This window comes from Tinamus guttatus, unplaced genomic scaffold (assembly GCF_059628265.1).
Source record: "Tinamus guttatus ecotype Peru unplaced genomic scaffold, ASM5962826v1 Tinamus_guttatus_pri_ptg000450l, whole genome shotgun sequence".
In the NCBI taxonomy this organism is placed as follows: Eukaryota; Metazoa; Chordata; class Aves; order Tinamiformes; family Tinamidae; genus Tinamus; species Tinamus guttatus.
The window spans coordinates 955155-981468 of record NW_028288984.1 but is presented as its reverse complement, the minus strand read 5'-3'; the positions used below and the strand labels follow the sequence as shown (position 1 = coordinate 981468).

Sequence of the window (26314 nt, the reverse complement as noted above, 5' to 3'; positions counted from 1 at the left end):
TAGGGGACCAAGCCCTGGAACAGGCTGCCCAGAGAGGTTGTGGAGTCTCCTTCTCTGGAGATCTTCAAAATCTGCTTGGATGCCACTCTGTGCCACGTGCTCTAGGTGACCCTGCGTGTGCCCGGGGGTTGGACTAGATGATCTCTAGAAGCCCCTTCCAACCTCAACCATTCTGTGATTCTGTGTAACGAGGTAAAAATTGTAGAAACCACAGGAATTGTGTGTCAAGTGACAACCCTGTAAAGGTCAAACTCCTCCTCAGGTTATGGCTTTGAACTGTGGTCAAAACACTCTCCAGATCAAAGACAATGCAAAGAAAAAAAACCCTTAGGATCATCAGTCATATGCCAGTTCTAAATTAAATCACAGAATAGAAAATGAGGGAACATTTTGTTCAAAAGTCATCACTAGTTGACACAGAATTGAAAAAATCCATGTAGGTTCTGAGGTTCTGTCATGAAGCAAAATCTTAAAATGATGCCTACAAAGCAGACTGACAAGTGGAAATAATTATAAATAATTCCAAGAAATTATCATGTCAAGGCTTTGAAAGAAAAAACAAATGCTTTTATATATTTTCAAATAAACTGTAGTACTTACTTAAAAATGGTTTTAATTTACATATATCTATATATATATATTTACATATATGTTTTAAATATAGATAACTGCAGATTTCTCAGATACATTAAAAAAATCAATTTTAATACATTCTTTTCCTAAAGTCTAAGATCTGTGTAAAATTATTTTAAAACTGTAGACTCCGTTTTCCAGAATCTTCTTTAAGCTTACAACCAATTGCATTCAGAGCACACACTACTGGTGGCAACTTTTGATGTTGATGCCATAGACACATTGAAACAGTGATGTAGGGTTTAAGAAGTCACTACTACCGGGATTTTGCTAAATATACCTATCAAGATTTCAGTTTTTCTTTTTTTGTTTCCAGAAATAAGCACAAATTACCTTCACATATATTTTGTTGATGGTTCAAAAATAATCACCATTATTTCTGCTGATTTCCAACATCTTCAATAATAGCTACCTATGAGTGTTTATTTCCTTAAAAAATGACTAAGGATCCATAAAGATCAAATTCTAAGGACAAGGTCTGAAGATAGTGACATAATCTTATGACAAAATTGGAATGCAGTCAAATCACCCTCAAATAGTTGGCCCAGATCATCAGACTGCAAATAAATTTATCCAGTACTCTTGGGGATGCATCAGAGTTTTACAATGTCCTATTCATTGAAATGGATAATCTCCAGGAAGCTTTTGCTGAACACATGCTTATCCAGAAGCTGCAGCAGTTAAGTAACAGGTTAAGACAGCTGGGTTCAATTTAGGTTGCAGATTATTCACTCAAAAAGATAACCACTGCTAGCCTGGCGCGCTGCTACTATTACTAAATTCAGCTGCCATGTCCAGCTTCAACTCTGGGACAGTAAGGAAATATTTCTAAAAATCTACCCTCCCCCCCAAAAAAATTCCTCCACACATGCACTACACAGCTCTTAATGCTAAACAGTAACAATTCTTTCAAAAATAACTACTCTCATTAATACATGGGTTAGTATAAATTAAAGAGGTTATTTACAGTAACATTTTAACTTCTTTTTTTTTTTTTGAGAATGCTTTGTGACCAATCCTCTCCTATAATTTTAATTTGTAATTAATTTTCTATTTTCTGTTTAAAATCTGTGTACATGGGAGACTGACTTTGGGAGGGGCAGTTGTAACAGATAAGATTTTTTTTTTTCTTGTATTACTTATAAATACATGTCTTCTAGGAAATAACAGACTGGTGCAAACATGAGCATGTCATCTGAAACTACGTACATTTTTTTTCATAAGTCTGGACTTTCATTTGTATCTACTCCTTGTCAAAATTCTCGGTTCTATATAAGCAAGCATGAGAAAGGACCCTAATGGTTTCTGCACTCTCCTTACTTTTCTTCCTTTAACCTAGGGATTATTTTCTTTCTAATTAATTCAACTTATCTATTCAGATCTATCTAGTTTTCAGTAATCAATTACTCATTCTAAAACCAGAAATCTCTATCAAAATTTCTTTATTTTCTATGAGGAAATTAAAATGTCACTGGAAAAGAAATGTTAACAGCATTTGCATAAATAAAGTCATCAACTCTTTTCAAAACAGGACATTCCTTTATTTTTATAGAGGAGCAGGATACAAACAAGCAATTAAAGTCACACTAGGAGAGCAGAGAAGCAAGTCCTCAAGGATAGGTAACTCCACAAGCCTTTAGAACTGCATTTACTCAATGCACTTTAGTATTCTGCTCATCAAAAGATTCACGGTCTACACAATTTTGGGAATATATGGAGAAAACGGGGGGTAAAAAAGCTCTACGAATATGACAGCTTTTGAGATTTTTTTCATCATCTTTAAATAGTTACAGAAGGGCCACAGATCTGTCTTTGCTTTCAAATGCAATGGAAATAACCCCAGGGGAAGTCAAGTTTGTTGTCTGTGACTCTTGATAATGGCAATGTTATAGGGCTATACCCTCAGACTCACAGCATTCATGCCAGAAATACGATCTGCCTCTGAAGCACCACTTCTAATAGAGATTAGAACAGGAGGTTCAGGTGAGTAGCAAGAGTACACCTTTTAAGGGGTTATTCTCAAGGCAGATAATCATAGAATCATAGAATCATAGAATGCTTAGGGTTGGAAGGGACCTCTAGAGATCATCTAGTCCAACCCCCCTGCATACGCAGGGACACCTAGAGCACGTGGCACAGGACTGCGTCCAAGCGGGTTTTGAAGATCTCCAGAGAAGGAGACTCCACAACCTCTCTGGGCAGCCTGTTCCAGTGCTCTGTCACCCTCACTGTTAAGAAATTTTTCCTTAAGTTCCTATGGAATTTTTGATGTTTCAGTTTCCGGCCATTTCCTCTAGTCCTACCAGTGGCCACCACTGAAAAGAGACCATCACCGTCCTCTGCACTCCCTCCCTTGAGGTATTTATATACACTGATTAGATCCCCTCTCAGCCTTCTCTTCTCCAGGCTGAACAGGCCCAGCTCCCTCAGCCTCTCCTCATAGGGCAGATGTTCCAGGCCCCTGATCATCCTTGTAGCCCTGCGCTGGACTCTCTCCAGCAGCTCCACATCCCTCTTGTACTGTGGAGCCCAGAACTGGACACAGTACTCCAGATGCGGCCTCACCAGGGCTGAGTAGAGGGGCAGGATCACCTCCCTCGACCTGCTAGAGATGCTCTTCTTAATGCAGCCCAGGATTCCATTGGCCTTCTTGGCCACGAGGGCACACTGCTGCCTCATGGTCAACTTATCATCCACCATGACACCCAGGTCTTTCTCCGCAGAGCTGCTCTCCACAAGGTCGGTCCCCAGCCTGTACTGGTGTCTGGGGTTATTCCTTCCCCAGCTGCAGGACCTTGCACTTGGCCTTGTTGAATTGCATGAGGTTTTTCACCGCCCAGTTGTCCAGTCTGTCCAGGTCCCTCTGGATGGCAGCGCAGCCCTCTGGGGTATCGGCTACTCCTCCCAGTTTTGTGTCATCAGCAAACTTGCTGAGGGAGCACTCTGTGCCTTCATCCAGGTCATTGATGAATAAATTGAACAGGACTGGACCAAGGACTGACCCCTGGGGACCCCACTAGCCACAGGCCTCCAACTAGACTCTGCACCACTGATCACCACTCTCTGGGCCCTGCCATCCAGCCAGTTCCTAATCCATCTCACTGTCCACTCATCTATCCCACACTTCTGGAGCTTGCCCAGGAGGATGTTGTGAGGGACGGTGTCAAAAGCCTTGGTGAAGTCGAGATAGATGACATCCACCGCTCTCCCCTCATCTATCCAGCCGGTCATTTCATCATAGAAGGCTATCAGGTTAGTCAGGCAAGATTTCCCCTTGGTGAATCCATGCTGACTACTCTTGAGCACCTTCTTGTCCTCCATGTGCCTGGAGACAACAGCCAGTATGAGCCATTCCATCACTTTTCCGGGGACGGAGGTGAGGCTGACTGGCCTGTAGTTGCCTGGGTCCTCCTTCTTGCCTTTTTTGAAGACTGGTGTGACATTGGCCTTCTTCCAGTCTTCCGGCACCTCCCCCGTTCTCCAGGATCTTTCAAAGATGATGGAGAGCGGCTTAGCTATGGCATCTGCCAGCTCCCGCAGCACTCTGGGGTGCATCCCATCAGGGCCCATGGATTTGTGGGTATCGAGGTTCCTTAGGTGCTCTCTGACCCAATCTTCCTCTACCCAGGGCAAGTCTTCCTCTCCACCAGCTTCCTCTCTTGTCTCTAGGGCCTGGGGCTCTAAAGGGCTGCCCTTGGTAAACACCGAAGCAAAGAAGGCATTGAGCAACTCTGCTTTTTCTGTGTTATTTGTAACCAAGGTGCCCATCCCGTCCTCCAGCGGACCCACGTTTTCCCTGATCTTCCTTTTGCTGTTAATGTATTTGAAGAATTTTTTTTTGTTATTTTTAACGTCCCTTGCCAGCTTGCCTTCCAGACGTGCCTTAGCTTTCCTTGTCGCATCTCTGCACTCCCTGACTACGTTCCTGTATTTCTCCCAGGGGGCCTGTCCTTTTTTCCACATTCTGTATACCGCTGCCTTCTGCTTGAGCATTGCCACAAGCTCCCGGCTCATCCACGCAGGTCGCCTGCCCCCTCTGCCTCCCTTCCTACACACAGGGATGCACTGTTGCTGGGCATGGAGGAAGCGCTGCTTGAAAACTAACCAGCTCTCTTGGGCCCCCCTTCCTTCTAGAGCACTAGCCCATGGGATTCTACCAAGGAGGTCTCTGAAGAGGCTAAAGTTGGCCCTCCTGAAGTCCATCGTCGCAAGGCTACTTACAGCCCTGCCTCCTCCTCGTTGAATCCTGAACTCCACCAACTCATGGTCACTGCAGCCGAGGCTACCCCCACCTTAACATCTCCTACTAGGCCCTCCCTATTTGATAGCACGAGGTCCAGTAGCCCACCTCTCCTCGTCGGCTCCTCCACAACCTGCGTCAAAAAGTTATCGTTGACGCTCTGCAGGAACCTCCAGGACTGCTTATGCCTGGCTGTGTTGTCCTCCCAGTTGATGTCGGGGTAGTTGAAGTCCCCCATGAGAACAAGGGCCTGTGACCGTGAGGCAACATCCAGCTGCCTATAGAAGGCCTCATCAACCTCCTCGTCCTGGTCAGGTGGCCTGTAGCAGACACCCACCACAGTGTCTCCCACATTAGCCTGCCCTTTAACCTTTACCCACAAGCTCTCAACTCGCTCATCCTCCACTCCCAGGTTGAGCTCCATGCATTCCAGTTGCTCTCTCACATAAAGAGCAACTCCCCCACCTCGCCTTCCCAGCCTGTCCTTCCTAAAGAGCACACAGCCTTCCATGGCAGCGCTCCAGTCGTGCGAGCTATCCCACCACGTCTCTGTGATAAGTTTAATCCTAATAGTAAATTCCTTGTTTTGTGCTGTCAGTGCAGAAGTAAGGCATCATAATGTGCAGTGTGTAATAAAAGTATACTTTAGAAAAATTGTTCTTTGCAGGTCAGCCCATGTAAGCCAGTATATACCAACCTTCAGGGGGAAAAAAAAAGGCTTATAAACTTCTCAGAGAAAAAATGCATTTAAACATCATAGAAGTAACAAAGAAAGCCCTCACTAAGCACCTTTCAATCCCTATTTCTCTCATGCCTTTTTTTAAATGAAGGGCAAGTTTTATGCACAGTATCAGAGAATTTTAAAATAAATACTGCAGCTGCCTTAGAAAAGAGGGTAAATAAAGAAAATGAGACACATGAAGTGGAAAAGGGACACAAAGTTCAAAAGTGTTAGTGCTACAGGTATTTATCAGTTCATTATTATTATTAAAAGGACTTAAAGACATCAAAAAACAGTACCCATAAGCTCAAGGAAAATAAAACTCTTCTTTTTAAAATTTATTTTTATTTTATATTTTAGTGGACACCTTCAAGTCCAACACCTAACAGTTCAAAAGTGTGTTGATTACTGGATTTGCTGCTCAGCTTTGGATTACAACTATGGTTTTAAATAAGTTTAACTTTAGAAGAGATTATTAATATTTAAGCAAACTGAGCTGGAGAAGTCCCAGGGAAAATCCATATCTCACTAAGGTCAGGAAAAGCACAGAAAAGGACCAAAGATTGGCAAATTTTCACAATATCCTCCCAAGAAACAAGTTGAAGGCAGCAGATACATTTCAATGCATCCAGAATGTAAACTAAGAATAAATAAATAAATAAATAAATAAATAGCAGATCTCATTCAGTCAGTTGATCCCAGACACTGTAATCACGATGTTACATAAGGGCTCTAATACTCTTAAATCAAGGGCAGAAGGCCAGGCCAGGGTGGGGGGATAAAGGCCAGTGAGGATCCGACCGTCCCCGTCACTGCCACCCTCATGGCAGCTCAACAAGAATAGAGGAACTTGGACCTCTTCAAAAAAAGGACTTTTTCTTCTGTCAATTCCCCATAGATTTGTCTATATTTGAAATAACTACCCACAAAATGGTGATAGCCTTTTTCACGGCTATACACATGCTGATTCAGCAGTGATTCACTTTTTTTTTTTTGAATATTTTAAATTTCAAGATGCAGTTTTTGATTTCATTCATTCTAGTCACTTAATTTATTTATACCCAGAAACGCAACAAGATATATTGCAAAGATGTCTTTTCTCTTTGATGAACCATTTCAGGAGCATCCAAGCTCCTGCATTGGTAGCAATCATGAGAAACTGAGGGAGTAAGAACCTGCAACTGTCTTCTGTATCCCCAAAATGACATATCTAAACTGAGACGTGACTGAGAAAAAAAAAAAAAAAAAAGAAAGAAAAGAACGTATTCTTCTGTACAAACATAAAATGGAAAATAATGCTACCTGCTTTTTTATCAGCACAGATTATGCTACAAATTAGGACACGTTTTTTAATGTAATTAAAAATTTGGTATTTTTTGTCTCTAAGTTATTTGCAGGCTGCAGTGAATATTCAATTCCCCAATTCAATCTGCATCTATTTTACTGGACTTTACAGTTACAGCAGAGGGCATGCAATGAGATCACTGGGGAAGCTGGTAATGAAATACAAATTCCTTCATTTCTATCCATCACACACTCAGTCTAACCAAGACTGATCTCTCTTGTCACTGAAGTCAACTGCAAATTTCCCACTGCCTTCAATTACAGCAGGAACCCAGCTCTGGATGACAGTGACAAAGTCATTTCCATTTCCTGGCTACTGTCACATGCAATAAATTAATTGATCCCATATTACTTCATTCCATGTGCACATCGAAATGACAACTCACATGCTGCTGACATCCCGGGCACAGAGGTTATCGACTCAGGGCTCAAAGTCATTCCACAATCACAGCCCAGATAAAAGTCAGCATTATCCTAAAATACCATACGTGGTTGTGTTGAGTCAACCAAATAACTTCTTAGGTGTCAACTACCAAAAACTGTACCAATTCCTTGTGCGGGATGTGTGAACATTTGACACCCTGAGAAATCCTCACTGGTACCTCCTATCACTTCAAGCCATATGCAGTCTAAAATCTACTTCTGCAGCAAACAAACAGCTGGTCAGTAATATTTTATAAGCCCTAAAGATGTATTATCTCTATTCGAGAGGATTTAGCAACATCTAGAAAGACAGGAGCACTCCTGCCACTGAAAACACACAATTTGCAGTCTTTCAGCAAGGAAATCCTAGGACTTCCCTGCAATGCATCACTACTACTAGCTCATGCATCAGAAGCTGCCACAGTCTGCATCAGGCAGCCAGGTTCAGAACAGGTTTTGTAAACCAATTCCCTTTGAACTATTGGCGACTGTCTGCTTTGTCAGCTGACAGATGGTACATACAATACAAGCACTCAGAACAGCTTTTTGCATTTGACTTTAGAGTTTCAAATCCTTCCTAGTGAACAATGATGCAAAAAAAGCTATATTACATTGTCGATGTTGTGATAAACTGTCAGGCCTTTACAATGCTATTGCAAGTGTTCTTGACAACTTCTTCCTCTCCCAGTGTTTGCATTCCAGACAAGGCAAAAATAGAGGATAAACAATGCACACATTTATGCTTCAACTTTTTTGGATACAAAAAGATAAAAACACAAGCACTTTGCCAATGCCTTGGATTTCCCCACTGAAACAAGTATTAATTAACTTTGTGAATAACAAGTCACTGAATCATACACAGTCAATCTGATAAAACAACCGATGTTCTCACTTTAAAAAGTCAGCAGATTGACTTTATTGTTGACATACAGGTTAACATACAATGAATTCCTAGGCCTCATTCACTGACATGAATTCTGCTGGAAATGATGACTATTTTCCTAATGTTGCCAGCACAGGTTAGCTGAGGCAGTCTGGTTTTTTTGTTGTAACAGATCTTATGTGTACTTTTTTATCAGAAATCTGTATGATTCTACTGAAAATGAGCTACATAGGATATACTATAAAAACTTATAACTGAACAGTAGAAGCCATGTTGATAGAAAAATATTTTAGTTTATACTAGATTTTCCTGGATTTCCACAAAATGGCAAGATTAATTCTAAGTAACACTACTACTATTACATAACGTAACCATGACCAGCTTGCTTCAGCAAGGTCACTACTTTATACATCCTTAGAGAAAAGCAAATGTCATATTGCTGTTTCCATAAACACATTAATTTTCCATATGCATTACAGATCCTAAGATTAGAGGTGCATTAGAGATCCTCCTACACCATTAAACTGGGCATACAAATAGAGACAATTCTACCAGCTTAATGCAACATGACTGTGCGAAGATGTTCTCTCAAAAAAGTTTGAACATCATCTGTTCTCCTAGCTCTTTCACAGAGAGCTTCTCTTTCAGCAGAGGCCATGCAGGAGCAATACATACCCCCACACAGGGCGGTCTGTGCTGAAAGTGCTCCCAGCAAAGGTGGGAGATTTGTTGTTTCAATGTCACTGATCTCTGCAAAATAAGAATGGAGGAATGAAGGGGGGTAGGCTCTAGTTTCAAGCCTAGAAGAAATGTGATCTTGTTCATCACATTGGCGCCATTAACACACTAATGTTGAAGTACTGACTTTTCAGCTCCATCTTCTCACTGTGAATCTTGAATTGTCAATGCAGTAACATGCACACACCCTTCTATCACAAGGTCCTGTTAATTTCTAATATATCAAAATCTCTCTTCCTAGCCTTAAATCAAAACTTTCCACATTAGTAGAGTGATCCTATTTAGATGGCTCCCTCCCCACTACCACAGAAACAAACCTGGGTGTCAGATTGGCAGGCTTATTTTGTGGAACTTACCTGGAGCTTGCTTCCTCTATCCAGTGCAAACGTTTGCAGTCTTGCTATGTTTCTGCCTTTTATTATAAAATTATTCAAGTGGTGGCACAATTACATCTAGCACAGACAAGTGATTTCTGTATTTTATATGCAGGGAATCAATGAAGAGAGCACTGAAGGAGAAAGGAGATTTAAATAATACTTTATAGGGCACTTGAGAATTTTCTTTATGATCTTAATGATAGATCAAATAAATTTCCAGTTCTGCTGGTATAAGAATAAATAGTGAAAAATATATTATACAATGGAGAGGGTGTGTGGTATCTACTTAACTCCACTTATATTTCACTCTCTCTTCTTCTCCCAAACACTCCCCTCCCAAATCCTTTAAAGATTATTCCTATCCCAGAAATGAGAAAGGAAAGAAGTGACCATGCACTATCAAAATCAACAAAGTTAATTTTTCTCAGCTTTCATTGTTCTAAAGACTTGCAATTTGGTATTTTTCTAAAAAAAAAAGCTCCAGATTCTGGAAGAAAAAGACTATCTGAACACCTGTAAATCATGGGTCTTAAAGTAAGCATTTGAGAAGTAAAAATTGCTGGGATGGTTTGGAAACATGAAACAAATCATACAACAATGCAAGAAGTTCAAAAGTAATAAAAACAAATGATAATTTTAACCTAATCTTACAGTATTAAGTAAGTTAAGTATTAACTGGTCCATCTCATGACTTTTACATGTTCAAATCTGACTATGCTATGTATCAAAAATTGCACTGCTTTCTCACTGAATAACCATAATCTACAACTTGCATATGTGATGTACGAAATTACCACTTTTACCCTTTAGTCTGTAACAGGATAATACCCTGCTAAAGTCATCTCAAAAGAGGCTTGCTAAAAAAGCTTGGTAATGTTTTTTTCTCTTGGTTTCCACATTTTGTCCTTGGTGTTTCTGCAACACACACACATAATGTGTTTTTCTGCACAAGTTGTTAATATACTACATCACATCTTAGATGCTGATCAGATAGTATTTGTCTTTCTCCCCACACACACCACTTTATTCTAAGGTCTGCCCAGAGAGATACTTCAGATTCCTAGAGCAGAGACGTGCATATCTAACAATCTCCTATGCTGCCACATAAAAAAAGATGGGCATGTACACAAAAGCACACAACTCTCTGAATATAATGTGCTCATCCTCATGACTGGGAGTTCTTGATACATAATCTCACACAGAGCTGCAAGCAGGGGATATATTGCAGTAATTTCACTGCTCGTTCCACAAGGACAAGTAAAACAGAGGAACTTGAAATGAAAGAGGCTTGCAGGTCCACAGGGAGGCTCTAATTGGATTCCAGAATCTTAAATCTGTCTCCAAGTGCAGAGAAGCGAAGTGTGAGTCATGGGCATCTCCACAGAGCATGCTGAGGTGAAATTAGCTATGAAGATGAGGAGTACATGGACAGAAGAACTAGATAGAAACAACCACATTGCTAGTGCACACACAAAAAATAGCACACCACGCACACACACCACGCACACACACCACACAGGCTCAAGTCATGTGTTTGTAGAGCTCCTAAGAGCACCACGGCTTCTAAGACCCAAAGGAGGGACAGAGGAGCTATAGTACAGTAATTGCCCCATACACTAAAAGTAGTAAACTGTCAAGCATAAAAATAGGTAAGGATGTGTTAGTCTCCCTAACACATGCTGTGCATGATGTCACTCAAACAGTCCAGCCATAAGACCATGGAAACTGGATTTGCTGTGCATTGAAGAAGCGTCGAGGCAGTTGGGTCAGACCACTTTGCGTGCTCATGGTGGCACAGGCTCAGAGACAGGGGAGTGTGTGTACACTCAGTGCCACTGGGATATACCTATCCATAAGGTTATTTGCACCATGATGTATGGCGGTATGAGCGCAATCCAAGCTTTGTCCTTAGCGAAAAATACACCGTGATGAACATCTGCTCTGTGTAGATCATTTGAACACTCCACCTCTAAATACAACACAGGCTTTTGGACTTAGCGTGTTCAAATGCCTGGTCAATCTGAGATTGCTTAAAATGTGCTCAGCGATGCTAGTAAGTCTTTGGTCCAGAAAATTGCAAGAGTTCAAAAAAATGGAATGTAGCTTCCACAAAGGCTACTTATATAGGCCCAGATTAGCATCATTTCTGCTGCGTGAATGCAAAATGAGCACAGAGCTAGTATTTGATTTAAAAAGATTAAAGCAGAAACAATCAAACAAACAAAAAACAAACAAAACTTTCCAATTTACATGAATGCACTCCATAACTGAGAGAACCACTGCAGACATAATGACTCTTTAGAATCAAGCAGACATACAATAAGAGATTTACAGTAAGGCAAAATTCCTACAGCTATTCCAATGCATTGTATTACCTTCCTTTTACAGGGATACAAACATCCCACAATATAAAGAAACACATTGGGGCACAGTTAATGGTTTCTTCAACCCATTTATCAATACTTTCACACATCAACACATGCTGAACTCTGGGAGTCTGCATTGCCAACCATAAATACTGATTAAAACAACCACAACATATCTAATTGTTCTAGGAAAAGTTTTAACTGTATCTTATTGGCATGCTTGTACCATCCCATCGTCATGCACTGCAGCAAGCAGGAAAGCCACATCATTAAAACTTAATCAGTCTCTCTAAGGACCACAGAAGTGAAAGGACCAACAGCAGCAGCATGGCTCTAACATTATTTAGGAAAATGTGTGGGGAAGCATTAATCTTTTTGATGTAGTATAGTGCATTGTGATTTTTTATTTTTTAAGTTCTTCTGAAGAGTTGAACACTGACAGAGTACCAGAAAAGACAGGAGAAAAATTACTATATTTTTTCCTCCCAAATTTACCCTTTTGTATTCTCATGATTGCAGAATGCCTGCATTAGAGGATTTTCTGACACTAGTAATCATTTCATCGTCCTCAAAATTCTGTAAAACCAATTCATTATTAGAAAAGGCTGCCAGAAGAACACATAGTCAAAACAGACAGCACTAAGTCTGTTCAGCCCTCTCACCAGCGGGCTTTTCAAATCTTTTGCAATTCACAGCTTCAGTTCAGAGGTCTAAAACAGAAATTAGGGGGTAGATACAACAGTTAAAACTGTACAAATTAGTACTGCTTCACCTGCACATCAGCATTTGGCACATTTGATCCACTATGTCAAGGACAGAAATAGAAGAAATATGCTAACACTTCCCCCTGGTTTCACTTCCCTAAGTGACCAAAGCCCTTTTGACAGTGGAAGTCAAGGCAGGCTCTAAAGGCCATACAAAGAATTATTTCTTTCTTTTACTCCAGAAAATATGTCTAGCAAATTAAAGGCCACAAACAAAAAGGACAGCATCTCAGTGGAAAACCTCCCTCTCCAGAACAACTCTGAATTGAAATCAGAGGCACAACAATCTATTCAAACAGAGAATTATTTGCAGAAAATGTGTTAGAAGAAACACAAATCCTTTCACGGATTAGAGCTGTCCTTAGGAGAATCAGTGTTTATCACAATTCAGCCTTCTATGGCATCACTGGCAGAGTACAACCAGGCAGCCCCAATTTTAAAGAGATGGTAAATTAAGATCAACTCCTTTTCAATGCAGAAAAGCTTACACCAGCAAATCAAGAACTACACAGCACGCCCTTGCAGCAAGACTGATGTTATGGCACAATCCCACTTCACTCTACTCGGAGGGTAAACGTGCCAGTTGCATGACACCAATGGCTCACATCAAACAAATACACCACAGCAATAAAAATCCATGTACCCCCAAGAGTCACATTTAAAATAGCCTGCCTCTTGGGATAACCCAGAGATACTGAATTCACAGAAAGTCTTCTCAGTACCTTGCAGGAATATTTTCAGTGCCAGACCTCTGGCATATTAAAAAGGCAAGAATGATGCAAGACAGGAAGAATGATTGACAGCAAAGTTATGACTGCCACTGGGGTTCCCTTAGTATTGGGAATAGCTATTACCCAGCCTTGCCCTGGTGCACAGAAAGGAAGTGGTTCAGGAGACAGGCTTGCCTGATCCCAACTCTGTGGATGTGTGTGCTGTGAGTGGGCACCCAATATGTGCTGAAGGCGATACTCCTCGATGGTAACACAAGAGCATTACCCTGAGCACCCGAGATCTGTTGGACACACTGCCTTTCAGTTGCCAACAGCCTCCAAGTATTTTGTGGCTCTGTAACAGTTTGCACATGAGCCTGTACTTCAAAAGTTCTTTAAAATGCACTCAGAGAAATCTGTTCTGTCACATGGGCTCACTTTTAGACTACGACTTAAAATAAGAAAGAAAGGAAAAAAGTCTTTGCTCTCAAATTCCTGATATTTCTTTTCCCTGTGCATGACGCTACTTTTCATTTTACTTACTCACATGCTTCCTTACAAAGAAATCAGTAGTAGTCAAGCAATTTATTAGACTGAAAACTTAGTTAGCCCATCAGTTGGGCAAGGTTTTCCACGGCTGTGTGAAGACTGCACGTTGCATATTCACATGGCACAGAAAAGCCCTCCTGGACAGAGATAATTTCACAAGTATTTGGCTAGAGTATTTTAGGTGATGAAATTAAAGAGACACATTTAACTACCAGTTACCTTTTCCAGATTACAGGTTCTTCTGAAGCAGCAAATTTAAGGCTGCTTTTTTTTTAAATAAGTTGCTCACATCCCAATTTCATTTACTTGTGAAAAAAAAAAAAAAAGTCTTGGAGCATGTGAACTGAATTGCCTTTGAATGAAACCAAAGCAGATTTTTCACTTCAAGACATCATCTCAAACACTTCAACCATTAACAGGCCATATTCAGTCCACAAGATCAGACTACAGTTAATTCAGAATAAAACTGTAAATAAACCATAAACGTCCAGAGAAGATCACTGGTTCTCCATATCAACTGTTTTTCTCTACAGATTCATGCCTTTTGCACTGTGTGGCTTTCCAGTGTAGGCACAGCTGCGAAAATTTGGGTCAGCTGGTACATTATTCAATATGAAGGAAATCAGGAGGAATGAGTAAAACCATCCCCCAGTCAAAGACTTGGCATGTGTCTGAAACTGGAACAGCTCTCAAAGGAGGTAAGTTGTAAGGAGACAAAATGGCTCAGAAGACACGTTGCCAGGTCTTTTTAATGGCTGTCATCTGTCTCCCACTATTTGTCGGTTTTCCTTCTAAACTTTAAGTCTCATAATCATATGATTATAAGAAAACATTAGGTTTTACTCCAAAAGAATGGAAAATTTAACCTCCAAAATCAAGGTAATTTGGAAAATAAGTAAAATGGAGACAGCTCTATTAATTTTTAAAAACATCTTGGCTCTGTAATGTTTTCTTAATGTTTGGAATTATATCATGTGGTAAAATCACATGATTAAAAAAAGGGGACTGTTAAAATGACTTCTAAACACAAAAAACAAACATCCCTAATAAGTACAATTCAGTCAGCAGACTATTTCATGCTGCTGAATAAAGATAAAAAGCATGTGCACTAGTCAAAATCCCATCAGTCATGTCACCTCCACCATCCAAGTGCAACAAGGCTCACAAGAGACAGTTTTGTCAAACATTTTGAAAGATTATTCCTGTAAAATCAAGAAGATTCAATGAATTAATTGCTTCACTTTGAGTCCTAGTTCACTGATAGCATTCAGGTGGTGCAGAGGCAGGCAAAGCAAGTGCTCAGATTCTAAGAAATGCCTCAGATGTATAAGGCATGTTTCAACTACAGGCAGAAGTCACTCCCTCCAGCCTCCTGGTACTTTGTAGCACGAGCAGATCATGTGGGAAGGAAAATGGTTGCAGGCAAGTGCATTTCGGGGAAGTTTTCTCTTTTGGCACAAGACCTGGGCTTGTAAGTTCCTAGCCCTTTCCTTTGGGACTTCCCACAGCTAAGCGTGGGCCAGCCCAAACTGTCTGTTATTCCCCAACCCAATCTACACAAGGGATCCCAAGCAAATGAAAGTGGGACAACACCACTGCAAAGCAATCTTTGCTCTCCTCTGGGAACAGTAACAACACAAGGTGGAATTATCTCTTTCATGCTTACTCACATCACTGAGTTTGAGCACTGCAAATTTAAATTCATAGCCACAAAACCACAGGCAATCTTGAGGGCAAAAACGCCCCAAGCTACCGCTTTCTTCTGTCAGGGGTTCAACCACAGCACATTGCCCTACCATGAATGCCTACGTGACTTTGCAGTAGTGGACAGAAAAAAAAAAAAATGTAATAAGGGAACCATAGTCTTCTGTAGAATTTTCGGTCTCATACTAGTAATAAACAGGTGAAGGCAAAGCCTAGTAACACCCTACCTTCTCTGTAGCCATCTGCAATCTGCTTATGTGTTCTCAAAAGCTCAATGATCGAAGAAGGATTTACCTCTTATTCAGCCATGGCACAGGGTTGTTTCTTACAGTCCTCCATTCTTAAAAATCCCATTTGATATGTGTGGCTACTCTCCTAGCTGCTTAATTTACTTTCCTAAATTTAATTATGTTTCAAGAGAATGAAAAAAAAAGCACCTAAAGGAAAAACTATCCTCAATAATAAAATTTTAAAAAGATTTAAAGAAGTTTCAGGAGGAAATTAGGAAAAATAAAAGGCAGTAGCAAATCTGCTTAAGTTTGTGTAAATGAAGAAGTTTCCCTTGGCACAAGTGTAGTAAATCTGCAAATACAAAGAATATGGAAATAGAACAGCATGTTTTATTGCAGCTTCATTAATTTTTCAAGTCTCTCTTGCTCCAGTGTGTTGTGCAAGAAGAGAGAGAAAAAGCTCTTCACAAAATAAAAGTGAACAAGATATAGCAGTGCTGAACCAGCCTGTCTCTAGAGGATGTTCCAAATCTGCTTGGGAGGACTGCCTGCTTTCCATACATGTTGCTACAGATTCTATATATAGTTGACTTTACTGTTTGGGAAGTGGTCTTGCTCTCAAGGATGAGAGGATTAAATCAGTGAATCAGATTAATGAGCCCATAATTACAAAAACAGGAGTGAGCATAAGGTTAAGCCTTTGGACCACACTGAATTCTTTCTCCTATACTCTTGCAGGTAAATTCTGAATTGAAGATCATTCACTTTTCTTTTAAATCCTAGAAAGTTACATAAAATGGATTTTGCAGTAGTGTCAGTAACCCTCACTGTTAAACTTGACATGATCCTCTCAGCTGGTTGCTAAACTAGTACGTCCATAGCATACATCAAGAAACACAAGAATCCCAGTCCTTGGAGCTAAGACTCTGTGGCACTTAGGACCACAACCCCTCATTCGTCTGGTGATTAATGGAGGTACAGGGCTCTATAACATAGCTGCCTATGCTAGGCACTGAACGGCAAACCACAGAACAGCAGCTCCTTTTCTAAAGGCCTACTAAATCCTTTATTTTAGAGTCTGCACGAGAAAAGGAGTCCAGGATACAAACAAGCAAGAAGAACTGGGGAAAAAAAAATATTCAGAAATGCACAGTCATGCAGTTGTAGAGCTGGCAAACCAAATGCAGAAGTGTTTTGTCTTGCAGCTTAGCCAGGTACTTTCAGGAGATGCCTAAGATATATGTAATGGTATTTCAAATGGCCTTTTGCAAACACTAGGAGTAGTTCAGCTTCTGCCTATAATAATTTTGTAACTCAGCATTAATTGTTTGAACGAGCTGAACATTTCAAACAGATACTAACTGATCAGAAATACTTACAGTCTTCAGTCAGTTCTGAGAAAAATTTTCACATGCAAAACTTGGATTCTGCCAGTCTGCTCAGTGGAGCAGCCCGCTCCAGTAGAAGCAGCAAGCACCTAGGTCAAGCAGCACTTATTTTGCAGCTATTATTAAACAGTTTTTTTGAAAAGACTATTCCCAAATCAGCAAAAGAAACTCCCTTCTTCTTACTAGTTCTCCCTGTGAGTCAGGAAAACAGCAACAAACAGGGTCATCTTTTCAGAGGCAGTGCAGGCTTTTTGCTCCTCAGTCACACAGCAATTTACATGCACCCTTGGAAACCATGCTGACCTCTTAAATCCACTCATTTTAAGTCAGACTCACAGAATGGTTGAGGTTGGAAGGGACCTCTAGAGATCATCTAGTCCAACCCCCCTGCACACGCAGGGTCACCTAGAGCACGTGGCACAGGACTGCGTCCAAGCGGGTTTTGAAGATCTCCAGAGAGGGAGACTCCACAACCTCTCTGGGCAGCCTGTTCCAGAGCTTGTACACGTTTTGCGCTCATCCCATGCTAGGAAAACACACAGCAAGAGAGTGTCCAGATCAGGACCTGAGGATCCGGTATATAATATACTAAGGTGGAAGGAAATAGCAAGTACTGACCTCCTTCACTGAGCTTGAAGTCACAACTATCCGTATATACCTGAGCAGAATTGATCCCAGCTCAATTTTCTAGGCTTCTTGTTGTGAACCCCTCTACTTGCGCATCCTTGTTTCAGGTAATTCATTCCCATGCATCAGCTTAGGGCTTCACAGCTGTGTTAAAACTAGAAGAGTGTGAGGGAAACACAAACAGCTCTACACTCTATTTCTAGCATTAGAGTTCTGGGGGCCATCAAAAGCAGTCATTCAGAAACATGTAGATCTGGATGTTTAAGGAGTTTTGACAATTGTGAAAAATTACAGGTCCCAAGTTACCCTGAATTAGTTTACTTCCAATTAAGACATAACCAAATCAATAATATTAAAAAAGCATATTTTGATATCACATATTTGTTGCTGTCACATGTCCTTTTTGTAGCTCTTTATATTACAGAAGACAAAGTGGATAGAGCAGATGAAGGAAAGGACATTCTTATGCATCAAACAGTTAAAGATTAAGCATTATTTGTTCTAGAACTATCTAAATTTGTCTCTGCTTTCAGCTGTTTAGTCTTCCTCTCTTCCAGAAATACACATTTATTTCATCTAGCTAAAAGAGGCCAGATGCATGGCAAAATAAAGTGTCTATATATGCCTACTGCCTGCAGCAGGCGTATCCACTTCTGCCAACACTAGATGTAACTCATATACAGTAAGATGTTTTTCAGCACTTTGGTGGAATGGGAATGAGATTTCCCCTGCAGCTTGAGAACAACATAGCCAGGTTTTAAAAACAAATTTAGAAAATCAATAAATAGAAGCTGTACAGGATCCAGTCGTCCTTCCTGAGAGGCAAACTTCCATTTGTTCATATTAGTGGAAGGCTGCTTGAATGATAAAGCCTTATCAATAAATCATGTACATATATGGTTACCTCCGTATATCAACACACCTTTTAACCCCAAACATTTTAATTCCCCCAAAATTATCTGAAAGTTTTTAAGCCTTCCACAGGCCTCAGCTCTGTTTTAAGAGGAGATACTCTTAAAGTATACTATCTGCTAAACTCTTATGCTCTGATCCCTCATAAGCAAATATGCACTCAGAAGGAAGGCTCAGTTTATTTTCCTCAGATCCCTTTCCAAACAATATTTGTTAAGTAGAAAAGTTACTTTCATACTAGCAAAATAAAATTAATTCATCCTACAGTTATTCTTGTAAAATTGCAGCACTTTGAATTTAGTCCTCAGCTTACGATGGCATAGCTTTCCAATATAGATAAGCTTTAAGTGACTCATCTAGAAAGACAAACACTATTTTTGACATTTATGTCTTATGAATTATTAACTGGTTTTCTGCATCTAGAGGGAGTTTGCATGAAAAGGATTTTTTGACAGATACCTTGAGGGCCGAGAATTGTACGGACTGAAAAAGAACTCAGGAAAATTATCTAGGAATATTAATGGGCACACTCGCTGGGCATACTAAGTGTCCTGTTAGACTATGGAAAGTCGTAAAAAAAGGGAAACAAGAACAATCTTCAGGAGGGTCTTCTTTCCATAAAAAGAATTCTTTTCTTTTGGAATATGCTTTGTCATCACACGACTTTGTTGTGGAAATGCTCTTCCTCATTGAAATAGACTCCTCAATGCTACTGCACAACAATAACCAATCTGTTAGTAGAAAAGTGAAAACACAACTCAAATGAGCAATATTTCAAAATGCTTAGCTAAATTATTTTCATATTTAAAGACCTCTATCAGACATTAAGAATTAGAATTTAGGCAATTCAGATGTATGCCTGAGTTCAAGCATTTCAAGAAAAGTCAAACTGACACACAAAAAAAGATGAAAGTGGCATAGGAGGGTGTAAATGTTTTAGCACTGTGTGGTGCAAACAGCTTTCTGCCGGCAGAGCAGGGGGGGAAAGAACAAAACAAGCTATTTACTCATCCCGCTTACAGACGATCCAGAACAATTTTCCAATTTGAGAGAGACTGGAAGTCCCAGGGAGCTATGACCAAAGCACAGCCCTGTGGAGATCCCATCAACACGCTGCCGGCCGTTCCGCGGAGCCATCGCGCAGCTCGTGACGCCAGGCCCACACCGCCCGCCGAAGGGGCTGCGCTACCAATTCTCACTCCGTCGGGGGCCCCGGCTTCAGCTCCACTCACCTTCCGCAGCCGCCGTCTGCAGCACCTCCTCTCGAGGCGAGCAACGCTTCTTGGGAGCAGGGACAGCACAAAAACACCTTCGTGCTCTGCGTGACCGCAGCGCAGCCAGGCGCCACAGCCGGCCCACCACCAGCGCACGTTAGGGGCTTTTTATTTTCCTCTTTCTGTGAAAAGCATATAATTGGATGCCACGGCAGCTGCCATTTATAGCCAGATTAAAGTTAAAAGGAATACTAAGTACTCCATGTTATTTTTTATTTTCTCTTACTTTCATAGGAAGTGCTTACTTTCATTCATAAAAATGTAAGCATATAAGGACATATTTGGTAGGCTTAAGGGCATTTTCTCATCATTTTGAAGATGGGTTTGTTTTGGGCACTAGTTGCCCAAAGGATCTAGAGTAGAGCTAACTCCTGATGGAGAGGTATGTCAGCATCATGTAGGGAACTGACCTATATCACACACCCAAAGACACATACTTTCACCAATGCCTGTTTCACCTACATGTTCATAAAAGCCTCCAGCATCTCTAGGTAATTTTTGCCAGTGTTTAACCCTAAAAGCTTGGCCCAAACCTTGGGGGACACCTTATCTGTGCATCCCCAAACCTTACTTCTCAGGAAAGATCCTTCTACACATCCCATTTGAGCAGAAAGTTGTTAAAATTTTAGTGCTGGTCAACAAAAGATGAGGTCTCCTTAAAGGGAATGCTTGTGAAAAATGTCAGTATAATAAATGTGAATTTCACTCCTTTCCTCCCTCCTCTTTGGGAAAGAGAAGTTATTTTTATTCATATCACTTTTGTGACAGGATGAAATAATCTGACATCTGCTATAACCTCATTAAAAAAAAAAGTCTTGAAATAGCTTTAAGTACAGAACTAGATAAGAAATGGAAGGAAAGGTGATTCTGCTGTAACAAAAATCATGGTTAAAAAGTGGTCTTTACTATCATTTTCTTTCCCCTGCATTTCTCCATATATTTATGACTATATTTAAGGGAGGATCAGCACTCTCCAACAGGGGTTGGTAATCAAGAGGAAAAAAGGGAACGTGGAGCCAGAGCAGTTGCCAGTGAATCGCAGAATCAAAAAATAACCATGTGGTTGGAAGAGGCCAGCACCACGTGAAAGCTTCACGCAGGAGACGGGCGCCTTGGAGGGAAGGTTGGGTTAGCACTGGGGTCCTGCAGCCGCTCGAGGGCCTGGGCTCCCCGGTCCCTGCACCCTCTGCGGAGCCCTGGCCACGCACATGGTATCATCTGCAGCTCTCCTCGCAGAGCTGCACCTCACAGAGCCGTTGGCAGCTGCCGGGAGCTCTCCCTCCTGGTGGGCTTTCCAAGCCACAGCTTGTGACTGTCCACCTTCAAAGTCCTCCAGCCTCCTTCCCCCGCGAGGAAAGAGAGGGGCCACCCAGCACCTCCAGCACATTTGCCCTCCAGAGCTACGTGAAGCCACGGAGACTTCTGCCCTCTGCAGAGCCCTCTGCAGAGGCTACTTCTGTCAAACCTGTTCATGCTGCTTCAGCACTTTTTTTGTGAAATACCATTAGCATGCTAGTCCCAAGGGCACGTTTAAATCTTAAAGACACCGCTGTGCATGAATGGCCAAGAACAGTCGGTTCTCCCCGTCTTCTTGCTGAATAACATTTCCAGTGGAGATGACAGCGAGATATAAAGATTCAGAAGCAGGTTGTGTTTTGAGCACAGCATTCTTTATTTTTTGTTTCCACCAATAGTTGAAAAAAATTGAGATGTTAATGAGTGCTCCAGCTTCATAGATATAGAGATGGTAACTGCTTATACCAAGTGGAAAGATACTGCAGTGATAAAAGCTTGAGAATGCTGTGTTTTGTTTTGTTTTTTTTTTTTCCCCTTTTTGCACACAAAGCAGCAGTTCCTGCGATTTGATTTGGAGACAGGATTAGAAACTGGAGCAGACTGTTAAAACCATCAACAACGCAGAAGGGTTACACAATATCCAAATAAAGGGCAATTTAGATTAAGGTCATTTTTCGCCCTTTGAATTACATAATATCAATAAAAGGAAACACGGGAATGATGCCAAATGTGAATACTGTATCTGGCAACCGAGCTAAAGTGCACAGAGAGAAGGAACTTCCCTACCTGCTGTGGAAATAATCCCCTTTATAGATAAAGAAATATCTTTTCCCAAAATAGTCTTTATTCCTGGATCAAAAAACACTCACCTCTCCCATCTGCAAAACGCACCACTCTGCACTAAGAGGAAGCAAAAAAAAAGAAAAAAAAGAAAAAAAGAAAAAACTTGCCCACCCTTGGCAATAGCAGCCCTCCAAGACAGCTGTAACCAGGTTGGGGGGCACTATCCTCAGCTGGCTCCACACCACCCTCCCTGCTGGAAAGCCGCAGCGGCTCACAAACATCTCTTTCTTTCCCCCCACTTTCCTCCATTTGCTCACCAGTTTCCACCTCCACAGTGGTAAGAGGATCATCAAGTCCAGCACAAGCAACACAGAGCGCAGCAGCCACCCCAGGAAAAACATGGACAAATGCACAAACTATCTCACCTACCTTGTGGCAATACCTGTGTGACAACTATAGCTTGTGCATGAAGGTGAAAGGACATAAGGAAAGACACAGGCCGAACTGGAGCTCCAAATCCAGCCAAAGCCAGTGGGCAGAGACAGGTGCTTTCACTGGAAAAGCAAGCAGAGCTGTTGGGTTTGTTTTTATCCATGTTTCCCTGTACAGGAGGGAGGCAGCACGAGGCTCCTGGACCAGGGTCAGGACAACCAGGCTGAAGTTACAGCTTCACTTGACTCGGGGACCAAATTAATGTGCTGGCTAAGAGAAAGTGTTTAAACGTAACTGGACTCCTGGTTTAGGTTGCTAAACATGTGCAGGTCTCCCTTAAAGCAAGGCGGGACGGGTAGGAACGTACTACAGAATATGGGATGGATACGGTCTCGGGAAATACCAGTATCACTATATCCCTAGCCACATTCTCCATCACTAAGAAGAGAATAATATTAGCTATATTTTGAGAATTCAGTAAGCGTAGAAAATATGTATAAAGGAATATTGCTTTATTCTTCTGCAGAAAGTACAAAAAAAAAAGTAAAAATGAATTTTACATTCTTGCACAAATGTGCAGTGAGAGCCCTGCAGAAGACCTGGTGGGACTCAGCGAGAGGAGGTGGCAGCAGAAACTCTTTGAGGACATTCCAATCCATTACATATATAAAGGCCCACCATTTTCAACCTCTGCCTCCTCACAATTGCACTCTTCTTGTTAGTGAACCTATATAGGCAGAATGACTTGTACCAGTGCAGAATCCCTTTGAAGCCTGAGGATTTTATGCTACCTGGGTTATTGCACAGCAGGACCAGATCATTATTTATTCCTTATTAAGAACCAGAGTTATTCTTTGAATCTCTTTCTGTGTACAGCACAGGTTGCCTTGTGAAAGGCACTCGGCTTTTCATCTAGAAGACTGGGCATGTACCAAGCTCCTGACAATACACTTTTCTTTTTTCCATAAAAATACATACGCAGTTGACTTCTACCTCGGTAAGACCAAGTAGAATAAATCCTGTTGTACCTTAAAAGCAAAATACAAAAGTAGAAAGCAAACAGCCTTTTGAGTCAAATCATTCCATTGAGACTGCTGTTTTAAGTGCCCGTCACTGGTTCCCTGGGGAATCCCAGACATGGCTATTCCCAAGGTTTTCATTCACTTCCTTCCCTAACAATCAGCGCTTTGTGAAAGCCTGGGTTCAGCCCTGCCTCACAAATGCCATACTGTGCGATGAACGCAGTCACACTGAAACAAACCCCATGCTACTTCAAAACGACTGTCCTCAAATGCCAATTTCCAAATCTGACTATCAATCCATACCAAGCGAAGCCATTCAAGAGCTCTTAAAAACTATACACAAACGTACAGAGGTAGCTCTTAACTCCTCTTGGCTGCTATAAACTCAAAAGTACTTCTGAACTTGGTGGTGCTGCACCAAGGCGAGTCATTTTACCGATGTAAAGCCATCAGTGCTTTTCCTGAAAGGCAAAGGGCAAATGCTCCATTTGCTCTAGGACACGCGAAGCTTCCTCCTGCTTTTCAGGGACTTGCTACTATAGCAAGGCTTGAACTTCCTGTTCTGCAACATAACTTCAAGTTAAAAATATAATACTGCCATTCTAAGTTTATTTTTTTAAAACTGCAACAGTATTTTGTAATAATAGAATATACTGATAATCATGAAGTTTTCATGTATAAGGCATATTAATGTTACAAGAGTAATAGCATTAAAAACAGACACTAAGCCAAGGTCTGCAGACGACTCTACTGGTCTCAGAAATAGCTCAAAGTTATTCCCAGCTTAGCTTGGGGTTCCATTGTAACACACCAATTGCAGTTTTAATGTGAATAGGAACCAAGGAGAACACTGAATCTTTAACCACTTTGAATCAGTTGTTTGCTCTTATTTGAAAAATATTATACTGGCAAGATGCAGCCACGTCTACCTAGGGATTAATCCCTGGCGCTGAGGAACCCTCCCTGGGCAGCAGCACTGAGCCCGTTTTCCCAGTCCTGCTGAAGAGGAGCCGATGAAGAGGCCACTCTTGCAGCCCTGCTCCTGAGTCATTTCCTTACACGAATGTGTCTTCATGGCCTGCCCACAAGTAACGTGCAGAAGTCAAGGCTGGGCCCAAAAATCCCTGGTCATCTGATGCCAGGCTGCTACATTTGGCCTCAGAGCCTTCCCGTTTTGGATCTATTGAGTTCCAGAGGAGCGTAGAGCCACCAAGGTCAGCACCAGCGGTCACTGCGAGAGGTCACCTGAGGGACAGGCCAGCGCACAAGGCCCTTCCACGCTGTGCTCTCTCCAGAAGAGGGGCTCACCCCTCCTGCAGGCACGTTCATTCTCCTTGACTATGAGCTATTAAGTAGCCGATAATAAAAACCAAACTCGAGTGTGATGCTTCTCCCGCACGGCTGCGGCAGGCACAGGCACCGCACTGCCTGCAGCCGCGATGCTTCCTCGGCTTCCAGCGGCCCCGGAGGGCGGCGGGAGGTAACGGGCATGGGAGCAGCGCCCGGACGCCGCGGCTGCGCCCGGACGCCGCGGCTGCGCCCTGCAGCACGCGCCGAGAGTGGAGCGGCTCCTGCGAAGGAGCTGCGGAGCCTCCGGAGCACGCGGGGCCCACGCGGGACCGGGCCTGCCTCGCTGCTCCCGCCGCCACCGGGGCTGTGCGTGCAACGGCACAGCCGGGAAAACTGCAGCTGCTGCTTGTTCTTATATGAGGGATTTTTTTCTTTGAGGCACATGATTGCCCTAGTGCAACGGTAGATGAGATGGATGAGAAAGGAGATGAGCTGCATAACCTACAGACCACTTGAACGACCTAGACTGTAACCTCAGAAAGCCTGCAGTGAAGATTAATAAGAAATAATTGGTATTTCCATTCTCATCTTGCAAACAAACTCCAGTCTCAGTCTCAAGCCTCTAAATCCAAAGGAATTCCCCTGACTTCTGCAAAACCATCCCAGACTTATCCCTGAAGCACAGTGAGTCAGAACCCGATTCCGGAATTGCACCCAAATGAACTATCACATATAGCATGTGGTTTTACGAAGCAAACCAGAGAGTCTGGCGGAACCTCCACCTTGACCTTCCTGCAATAACAAACAGCGCCTGAAGCAACGTGAACAAGCGTCACTAGTCAGATTTTGGTTGTATTTCGGGTTCGGAGAGGGAGTGCAGCTGGGGACCGCCACACGCGCGTGCACTCCCAGCCCCGAGCACCCCACGCGTGGCCACGCACACGTGTGCACACCCTTGCACACCCTCGCATCCCCACAGAGCCATGCACGCTCACGCACACCCATGCACTGCACACCCCACGCATCCCCATGCGCCCACTCGTGCACTCACACAGCCCCGCGCACCCACGCATGCCACGCGGCCGTCCTGCACCCTGCGCTCCACGCACGCTGCACGCCACGCTCTCTCGGGATGCCCACGTCCTCCCCGCGCCGCCGAGCCCACGCACACGCGCCGCGGGCTACCTGCGTCGCCTTGTGGAACTGCTTCTTCAGCCCGGCCACCGACATGGCGAGGGCAGCGCGCTGCAGCCGAGCCGAGCCGAGCCGAGCCGAGCCGAGCCGCGCCTCGGTGTGCGGAGCGGAGCCGCGATGTGCGGGGCGGAGCGCGGAGCCCACGCGTGCACGCGCCGCCCCGCGCTGCACCGCCCCCTCCCCACGCGCGGGCACGCGCCGCGCGCGCCCGCCCAGGCGGCGGCCGTGACGTCAGGGCCGGGCGCGCGGCCCGTCCCCGCCCCCCGGCCGCTGCCCCGCGCATCGCGCCGTCCCCGCGGCCGTTAACGGCTGAGCCGCGGCAGCGCCCCGGGCCCCCGCGCGCGGGGCTGGCGCTGCCCGGGGAAGCCGTCGGGCGCCCAAATGGCCCTTGTGAGAGGGAAGGGCCCCCGGCCT

General features: G+C 42.9%; 1 protein-coding gene across 1 annotated transcript in view; it reads right to left on the bottom strand.

The window, feature by feature from the left end:
• The window catches only part of SH3GL2 (SH3 domain containing GRB2 like 2, endophilin A1), a 90801-nt gene extending 64794 nt beyond the window's left edge, over positions 1-26007 (bottom strand). Inside the window, exon 1 of the mRNA XM_010219216.2 lies at positions 25892-26007. Coding sequence (XP_010217518.1) covers positions 25892-25936 — 45 coding nt within the window. The 5' untranslated portion in view covers positions 25937-26007. The remainder of the gene's footprint in view (positions 1-25891) is intronic.
• Positions 26008-26314: the final 307 nt, after the last annotated feature.